This window comes from Herpailurus yagouaroundi, unplaced genomic scaffold (genome assembly GCF_014898765.1).
Source record: "Herpailurus yagouaroundi ecotype Mexico unplaced genomic scaffold, PumYag 180, whole genome shotgun sequence".
Lineage (NCBI taxonomy): Eukaryota > Metazoa > Chordata > Mammalia > Carnivora > Felidae > Herpailurus > Herpailurus yagouaroundi.
In genome coordinates, this window is record NW_024412411.1 from 14,602,850 (window position 1) to 14,612,032 (window position 9,183).

General features: G+C 38.2%; 1 protein-coding gene across 3 annotated transcripts; it reads left to right on the plus strand.

The window, feature by feature from the left end:
* The first annotated feature begins 259 nt into the window (after positions 1 to 259).
* Positions 260 to 6,737, plus strand: TMEM126B (transmembrane protein 126B). 3 transcript variants are annotated; one of them, XM_040489723.1, is made up of 6 exons: positions 278 to 382; positions 2,858 to 2,971; positions 3,231 to 3,352; positions 4,739 to 4,932; positions 5,989 to 6,100; positions 6,390 to 6,737. In XM_040489723.1, the coding sequence occupies exons 3-6, from the start codon at positions 3,240 to 3,242 to the stop codon at positions 6,571 to 6,573; spliced, it is 603 nt and encodes a 200-aa protein (XP_040345657.1). In that variant the 5' UTR covers positions 278 to 382; positions 2,858 to 2,971; positions 3,231 to 3,239; the 3' UTR covers positions 6,574 to 6,737. The 3 variants fall into 3 exon arrangements, with proteins under 3 accessions (XP_040345655.1, XP_040345657.1, XP_040345656.1); XM_040489721.1 differs by lacking the exon at positions 2,858 to 2,971 and having other exon boundaries at positions 260 to 382; XM_040489722.1 differs by lacking the exon at positions 2,858 to 2,971 and having other exon boundaries at positions 299 to 347.
* Positions 6,738 to 9,183: the final 2,446 nt, after the last annotated feature.

Sequence of the window (9,183 nt, forward strand, 5' to 3'; positions counted from 1 at the left end):
CTCGGACCGCCTCACGCACCCCCTCAGCTTGAGGGAAGAGGGAGCTAGGCTAACACACAGCAGGATAAGGGAATGCAGGGCTGGCAAGAAGGCGGGACATTGGACGTCTGGACCTCCTCGAAGCCAATGAGAGGCCTTCATTTCTGGATGCCGTGCCCAATCACAGCCAGGATGGAGGGCGCGGCTTTTGACTGAGTTGGGGAGGGCCGGGCTGCAAGGCTGAGGCGTGAGCCCGCACCACTTCCCGCTCGGGGCGGGCGTTCTGGGTCCCCGCCCACCGCTAGTCACGTGAGCCGCCAAAATGGCGGCGCTTGGGCGTGAGGCTGGGGCTGACCTGAAGGATGCAGGTGTGTTGCCGGTCAGAACTGGGGAAGCGTCCAAGGTAGGCGGAAACCCAGGGCGGTAGGAGTCGTGATTTCTGCAGCCTCAATATGTTAGCGGACTCTTCCGAAATTATGGGATTTGGAAATCTAAAGAGAAGAGCCTCCAAGTCCATGCAGAGCGCAATCAATGGAGCCCCCAGTTGCTATAGAAAGAGACGGAGACAAAGTAGGAGACCTAAAGTCTAGTCCCGATTGCTTGATGTTTCCTTTCTCTGGCCTCCAGGCCTTTGCGCTGGCCTTTCCTTCAACTTGCAGTGCTTCCCTGTAACCATCCCTCCCCACCTCACCTTCTTCAGCTATTCGGTTAAATTTCGCTTACTCCGGGAAACCTTCCCACGCTTCCACTGGCCAGGTTAAGTTTGGCTTTTCTTATGGTTTTGGTTTTGTTCCGTTTAGTTTCGTTTGTATGGCACACTAATTTCTGCCTGTAAATTACCTGCCTTTTTGTCCTCACGTTGGCCGGTTTGTGGGTTCTAGAAGATACATCTACCTTTTAATTATCCTGGGGTCTGGCAAATATCAGGTGCTGTGTAAATGATGAGTGAATATTAAAATTCTGAAAGTCAGGCAAAATAATACACATAAAAGCACTACAAAACTGTAAAATACTTTCCAGACTATAAACCTCGATACATACACTCGTAATGGTATAATCATGGTGACCTTGGACTAGTCAATTTTTAGATAAAATGTTAGTTATAGCAGTCTTTACATTTCAGCACCTGGTAAAAGTCTATCAGAAAATTACCAGCCTATTTCTCTGCTTTAATAAACAGTGCCTTCCAAAGACTAGGCATTCAGTAAATATTTGTGCTCAATAAGTATCTGTCCTGTTTCAGGATTTTAGAATCATTATACTAGTTGTCTGGGTTCCCTATAAACTGATAGTGTAGACTGTCAGTAGGGTAGAAGCTTGGTTCAAAGCATTGCCTGAGAGTTATCTTTGTGGGAAGTAAGGGACTTCAATGTCATCAATGAATTGAATGACAGAAAAATAAGTACTTTATCCAAGATTTTTGGTAAATTACCACATTACTGATACCTGCCTTCATAGTACATTAGATGGCTTAGATATAGAATCTCCCTTAGATGTTACTGTCTCTTCCATTTTCCATTTAGATGTCTGAAAGAGCCAAAAGATTAAATCTACTCCCTGAGAAATTGTAATTTATAATTTTTTTCCCTGTCCTCCCAGATATTTTAAAGAAAAAGATAGTACTGGCTTGAGTCCAATTCTGCAGTGATACAAGGAAAGAAACTTGCCCGTTATTACTTATTGTGTATTAACATACGAAAGTTCAAAGGAGCCCGTACTTTCAGGATGTTGATGCCATGAATGAATTGACCTTTCATTAGTTAGGATTGGTACATATCACTTACTCAGCAAATGATTATTACAGTGATGTTCAACAATTACAGCAATGTGTCCACTGACAACCAGTGGCAAAATCACTTGGTACTATTAAAATGCAGATTTCTGTGGAACGCCTGGGTAGCTCAGTTGTAAGCTTCCAGTTAAGCATCCAACTCGATCTCAGCTAAGGTCTTGATCTCAAGGCTGCTTGAGTTCAAGCCCCGCATTGGACTCTGCACTGGGCATGAAGTCTACTTTAAAAAAAAAAAAAAAAAAAGATAAAATAAAATGCAGATTTCTAGACTTAACCCTATTCCTGTTGAATCCAGATATCTCAGGAGGGAGCTCAAGACATTGCATTTAAAATGAACTCCCCCATGTCATTCCTGTGTACACTAAAGGTTGAGAATCACTGATTTATTATCTTCTGTGTTCATTATGCTTAATCCACTCTAATTCTCTTGCCCAGGACTCCTGAAATTTGAGATCTAGTCTGTGTTCTTGACTATAAATATTAAAACAGAAGTTGGTATAAATTGTGAAGGGCCATGATTTTGTAATCTATTCATCGGCTAATCTGGAATCTCATAATACCACTGTGGCAACAGGTTTAACAAATGTCATTATTAAGACTTTTCAGAGACCTGAACGTCTTAACCAGAGCAAAGCATTCAGGAAGGATCCTGTTTGAGGATCCGATTTTGTTTTGTTTTGTTTATCACTATTTTTTACTTTCTCTTAAGATGTTACTGGCCAAACCCTCATGGTCCCTTGACATTGGCAACTGTCTGTTCATATTTTACACTTGGGACACTGGAGCCTTCCAACCCTGAAGCTCAGTACCTTGGGTCCCAGCTCCCTCATGTGCCACATGTAGTTTCCAGCAAAGGCTGTGGCTTCTGCCCCAGGTGAGGGGGCTGGATATATAATTTCTGTAATCCACGGTATCCATGATCTACTACCTCTTCCTAGCATGGAACAGTGTCCCTCTTTCTGATGTCTCTCTCACTATTCTCCAAGGCAGTCCCTGCTCTCTTCCATCTCCAGGAAACATAATCTCCAAAAGGAGGTCAGGCTTTCATGAGATAGTTGTCAACAAGTACCTACTGTTTCCTTCTAGCTTTGAAAAAGCTAGAAAAAGAACTACAGAGGACCTGGCTACCTTTGAGGAAAACTGTAAGGAAAACAAAAACTCAGTATCTCTGCAAGTTATCCTTCTACACTAGGTCTTAAGGCAAGTCAACCTTTCTGAACCTCATTTTTCTCATCTATAAAAGTATAAAATTAGAGATGATTATTATCCTGCCAGTTTCTCAAAAAGCCATTGTCTACTAAATAGTAGCTGCTAAGAAGTGATTGAATCATGGACACTGTATGTGAAAGCAGATGACATTTTACTAGGGTCTAAATGTTTTTTAATTGCAATCTAAAATTTATAAAATTTATAATTAATATCATTAGCTATTATGGTTCTGAAATTTTGTGTTTTCCAGGACATCAGAATGGCAACATACACACATGGTCAGCCCAGTGTTTCTCTAGGAGATGAAAAATTCAGAAGACCCATGGTCATCGAAATCATAGAAAAAAAAATGGAGTATCTTAGAAAAGAAAAGTAAGAGACACACCCAGACTGACAGTCAATAACTTTATTTGCAGATCTTCTGTATTACTGTTGTTTCTAAGTATCTAAGATCTATTAACTTTATTAAGTTGGTTATAAAAAAGCTTATAAAAAAAACTGAAGAGAAGTATGGACAGATGAAAATAGTGGTTTGTTGTAATATTGAGACCGTGGATAATTTCTTTTGCTTCTTAAAAATAAAATGTCCAGGGGCACAAGGGTGGCTCAGCTGGTTAAGTGTCTCACTTTTGATCTCAGCTCAGGTTACGATCTCTTTATGAGATCAAGTTGGGCTCACAAGCACTGTCTGCTTGAAATTCTGTCTCTCTCCCTCTCTCTCTGCCCTTCCCCCACTGGTGTTCTTTCTTTCTCTCTCAAAATAAACAAGAGCGAGAGCTAACAGAGGAGGGGCAGAGAAAGGGAGAGAGAGAATCCAAAGCAGGCTCTGTGCTATCAGCATGGGGCTCAAACCCACTAACCGTGAGATCATTACCTGAGCCGAAACCAAGAGTTGGATGCTTAACTGACTGAGCCACCCAGGTGCCCTCAAAATGAATAAATAAACTTAAAAAAAAAAAGTCCAGAATTATTGTTGAAATGTTATTTGTATAATAAACATTTTTAAATTAAAAGCAATTAGGAGAATACCATTTGGGGAGCTATCTATATTTAATTGATGTTCAATTGTAATTAAATTCAGTTTAGAATTAATTGACTCATCACAGTGCTGAATTCAGCAAAAAAGGAATACAGATGCCATGGTGTACATATTATCTCACATTACCACTTAAACTTAGATTAACAGAGGACATTAACAAAGGACATTAATCTTAGACCTCAGACATTTATGAATTTAGGTATGATCGGAATAAATAAAACTAGACCTATCAAATCTCTTTGCATGAAGTTTTGGAAATCCTAGACAAATTATTTGAAATATATCTGGACTAATTAAGAAATAGTTATTTGCTAGAAGGACTAACCAAAATGTAAACAACTTTGTTCATATGACTTAAGAAATTAATCCTTTTAGCAAGAGCAGCATTCTTAGATATCTCATAAAATTTGGCTATACTAGAACATACTAATTTTTATTTGTGACCAGAATTTATCTCTTAAAAGAGTTCCATTTTAGAACCACTCTAATTGATCTCAGAGAGAGAATTATCCTCTCATTAGAATGAAAGTTCCATGAGAAGTGAGATTTGTTTTTTAATATTCTTTATCAGTGCCTCATCCTCAGCACAGAGAAAATGTCTCTTGCATAGTAAGTATTCAAGAAATATTTGGTGTTGGTTATACCCAGGAAAGGATATATCCTTTAAGAGAATACTATATTATGTTGAATGTAATTTTTCTCTATGTTTTCCCTGTTAGGACTTTAAATGTGTATGGCACAGTGTTCTTTGGAACAGCAGCTAGTTTCTCTGGAATGTTGGCGAACTTCATTTTCAGACACTGCTTCAAGGTTAAACATGATGCTTTGAAGACATATGCATCAGTGACTACACTTCCGTTTTTGTCTACTGTAGTCGCTTATAAGTTCCTTGTAACAGATGCTTTGTATTTGGGTAAATTTAAATTCATTAATGTATAATGTGTTTATGTCTAAAATTACACATTAACACAAAATTTTGCTACCATTTATAATGATCACTTACACTTGTATATTCCTTTACAACTCACAGAGTACCTTTACCTATATTGTCCTGTTTCCTCATCACAACAATCCTCCTGATGAGGCAGAACAAATAGTATTGTGTCCTTTTTACAGGTACACAACCAAAACTAAGACATGTTCACGTATGTTAGAAAGCAACATAATACAAAAAGCAGGCTTTGGCATTCTACACACATGATTTCAGATTCTACCCCCCACTGCTTAAGTTTGTGACATTGGATAAGTCATTTAATATCTGAGACTCAATTGTCTTATCTATAAATTAGGACTAATAGTTGTGATCATTAAAATACAATATCTTAAATGCCTAATGAGATATCTGGCTTATTGTGTGGGCTTCTAATGTTGTTTCCTACCTCCTCCCCTTACCTCAAGTTTCACAACTAGTAATTAATGGAACCTCTGAATCCTGTTTATCAGGTCCCTACTTACATATCTCTTTCCCAGGGAAACCTCAGATTCCCTCAGGGTAGGTTAGGTTTCTAGACACATTCTCTATTCATTTTACCTTCAAAGCATTGTACACACTTAAAAAATTATTTAAATATTTGTCTAGTTCTTTTGTTCCTACTGGACTCACCTAAAGGTTAGAGTTTGGGTCTCTTTTATGTAGCATTGTATCACTAACACATGCCTAACACATAGACAATAAAAATGCATTAGCCTAGAATCCAGATGTCTGGGTCTGCTGTTTAATATTTCTCATTATAAAATTGCTTCTGCAAAAACCAAATTTATAAGAGATAACTCACCTTACATGAAGTATAATAAAGGCATTTTTTAAACATGATGCTCTTAGTTTATCATGTGCCTTAGAGACTGAATTTCTATTGTTTTCACTATAATTGAGGACAGTAGAGATAACTACTCTGTGAGGACACAAGACTGTCTTAATTGTTCTTATCCTGAGTTTTAAAAGGAGACTAAATTTCCTTTTGTTTTCCAGGCAATATAAGCCAGGAAAATTGTGTTCTGAGGAGTTCACTGGTTGGCATAGTATGTGGTGTTTTATATCCCACTGGTTTGGCTTTTTCTAAAACTGGACGCCTGGCAGTCAAGTAAGTCCATCTGTTCCTTTCCTTCCTTCCTTCCTTCCTTCCTTCCTTCCTTCCTTCCTTCCCTCCTTTTGTTTTTGTTTATTTTTTTAATGTTAAATTTTTCTTTATCTTTAGCTGCCAATGACACATTTTAATCAAAATGTACTTTGGTACTTCAAATAGCTAGCTTTCAACCTTTTTGCTATCTACATGAAAGACCTTGGAATTGAAATTATCCACTTAAGAGAACCAATGAACTTTTCATAGAAAATACATCCAGAAGAAGTGCTTAATTATTTTTCCTTTTTAGGTATCATACTGTTCCACTGCCACCAAAAGGAAGGGTTTTACTTTACTGGTTGCTGCTTTGTCAAACAGAGGTAAAAGCAATGATGATTCCTCTGGTCTTTCAGACAGTCTTTGGAATACTTAATGGTCTACGGCATTATGCAATATTTGAAAGTACACTTGAGAAAACTGTACGTGATGATTAATCAAAGAGTGAATGAATACTAAATCAGCAGAATGGGATTTTTTTTATGATGAGGAATCCGGCATTGCTGAAGGAGTTAAAACTAACTCCAGACAGTTTGTTTCTGTTACTCCTGCTTAGTCTATAGCAGGTACTCAATAAATATTCTGTAATTCACTATTTAAATGTAAGTTTCATCTTTCTTTCCTCCTGTGTGTGGGAATAGGTTTGAGATGACAAGGTCTGCTCTATACATATAGTCATTCGTTCACCAGACATTTATTAGGCCCCTGTTATATCTCAGGCACTGGGTAATATATAATAAGAAATGGTCTTTAACCCAAAAGGAACTCACAATTAGAAGAGAAATTTAAAATGTGAACATATAGCAAGAGAAGGTTTAAGAGGTATACAAATAATTATGTGGGCACATTGAAGATATGGCTGTTAACTACTTGTCCAGAAGGGAAAGCTAAGGGGGAAAAGTGACATTTGACCTAAATTTTGAAGGAGAAGTGGAAACTTCATTAGGAAAGCAACACATAGAAATTAACACACAGTCTGCCCTAAACTCTGATTGTGTATACTTTCTAGCCTCTTACCATTAACACATGTGCTGTTTAAAGAACATTTATTGAGTGCCTATTATGTAATGTGCATTAATACACCAGGGGTTCAGAGATTTAGACCCTGCCCGCACAAAGCTCAAAATCTAAAGAAAGAGATTACCAGATGTTTCTTTATGTCTTCTTGAGCATTCCTGAGCTACACATTTATCTTAGTTGAGAAGATAAATACTGATGAATAAAGCACAGACTGGAACCCCAAACCCCACAGTTCATTCTCCTTGGCTTAATCATATACATCTTGAGATAAGATGTGGTCATCTGAGGTCCCAAGCAACACAAAGCAGGAACGGAAGTCTTAACAAGGTGCTTTAAGACAGCATAGATAACAAACTGGAATACATACCCTCTTGCTAATGAAAATGATAAAAATAGCTAGTTTGCTGTCCAGCTTTGTATTCTCAGAATAATTGATGATACGTGAAACTGAGGAAAGGGCAGGTGATGGGGGACGAGGGGAACCAAGTCAAACTGATAACTGGATCAATGGTATTCATATTTTAACTGTTTGAAAAATTACTATGCAAAGAGTACATGAATACCTTCTCATTGTAAAATATTTAAAAGACCCAGAAATAGGGGCGCCTGGGTGGCGCAGTCGGTTAAGCGTCCGACTTCAACCAGGTCACGATCTCACGGTCTGTGAGTTCGAGCCCCGCGTCGGGCTCTGGGCTGATGGCTCAGAGCCTGGAGCCTGTTTCCAATTCTGTGTCTCCCTCTCTCTCTGCCCCTCGCCCGTTCATGCTCTGTCTCTCTCTGTCCCAAAAAATAAATAAACGTTGAAAAAAAAATAAAATAAAAGACCTAGAAATAAATGAAGCAAGATGTCCTTCATTCCCACATCCTATATCTACTCCATTCTCCAGAGGTAACCACCATCAAGTTAGCATGTCCCATTCATTGCAGTATTCTTTTGTAACTTACATATTTTTTAAAATAATATTAACCATACATATTATAATGAAAATTAATTTTTACTTCACCATATGTCTTGGGGATTTTTCCAACTCTACATGTAGTTCTTACATGTTCTTTTTAGTGACTGAGTAATATTCTTGGTGATTCCAGTATTCACATAGGTGATCCTTCCAACACCTTGGTCTCTCTACCGGACCACTTAACCTATGGTCATACTCTAGAGCTGTGCCATCCAATATAATAGTCACTGGCCACTCGTAGCTAGTGAGCATTTGAAATGTGACTAGTTTAAGTTAAGATGTGTTGTAAGTGTGGGGCACCTGGGATAGGTCAGTCAGTTAAGTGTGACTTTGGCTCAGGTCATAATCTCATAGCCTGTGAGTTCTAGCCCCACGTCAGGCTCTGTACTGACAGCTCAGAGCCTGGAGCCTATTTCGGATTCTGTGTCTCTCTCTCTCTCTGCCCCTCCCCCCACTCACACTCTTGTCTCTCTCTCAAAAATAAATACACATTAAAAAAAAATTTTTAAAGCTGTGTTGTTAAGTGTAAAATACACAAGTTTTGAAGAATTACTATGTAAAAAAAGAATTTAAATATCTCACCAAAATATGTCATACGTGAATCACATTATATTTTTATTGGACTATGGTGCTATAGCCTTAGTCATAAATTATCAGTAAGTTCAAATTCTCTACGTTCTCAATTTTAAAATCCCATCTTCTGATCACTACCTCTTGTCCTTCCAGTCCATTCACTTTCACACAACTCCAACATTACTTCAACCTCACCAGAATCTATAATTCAGCAATCCTCCTCCTACCTTCTTACTATCCCTCATGCCCCTCACATCAGCCACATCTTTTTAAAGTTTGCCAATCTCAAAGCAAAAAATTAAATAAGAATGAATCTAGCTAAGGTTGATTTTTTTAGATAAAAATATTGGCCTCTTTTTTGAATTTTCTGTTCATGTCTTTGACCCACTTGATTTGAGGAAGCTCATCAAGCAAGTTTTATTTGTTCATCTGCTGAGGTAGTAATCTGGGAAACACAGCAAGGTTGACTTATGTTCCCCTCCTCTGCCACCTGAA

Excerpts from the sequence above, each read along its gene's own strand:
- TMEM126B (XM_040489721.1), top strand. The coding sequence starts at position 302 with ATGGCGGCGCTTGGGCGTGAGGCTGGGGCTGACCTGAAGGATGCAGGT. Across the intron at positions 383-3,230 it reads GAACTGGGGAAGCGTCCAAG|GACATCAGAATGGCAACATA; the intron begins GTAGGCGGAAAC and ends TGTGTTTTCCAG. Across the intron at positions 3,353-4,738 it reads GAGTATCTTAGAAAAGAAAA|GACTTTAAATGTGTATGGCA; the intron begins GTAAGAGACACA and ends TTTCCCTGTTAG.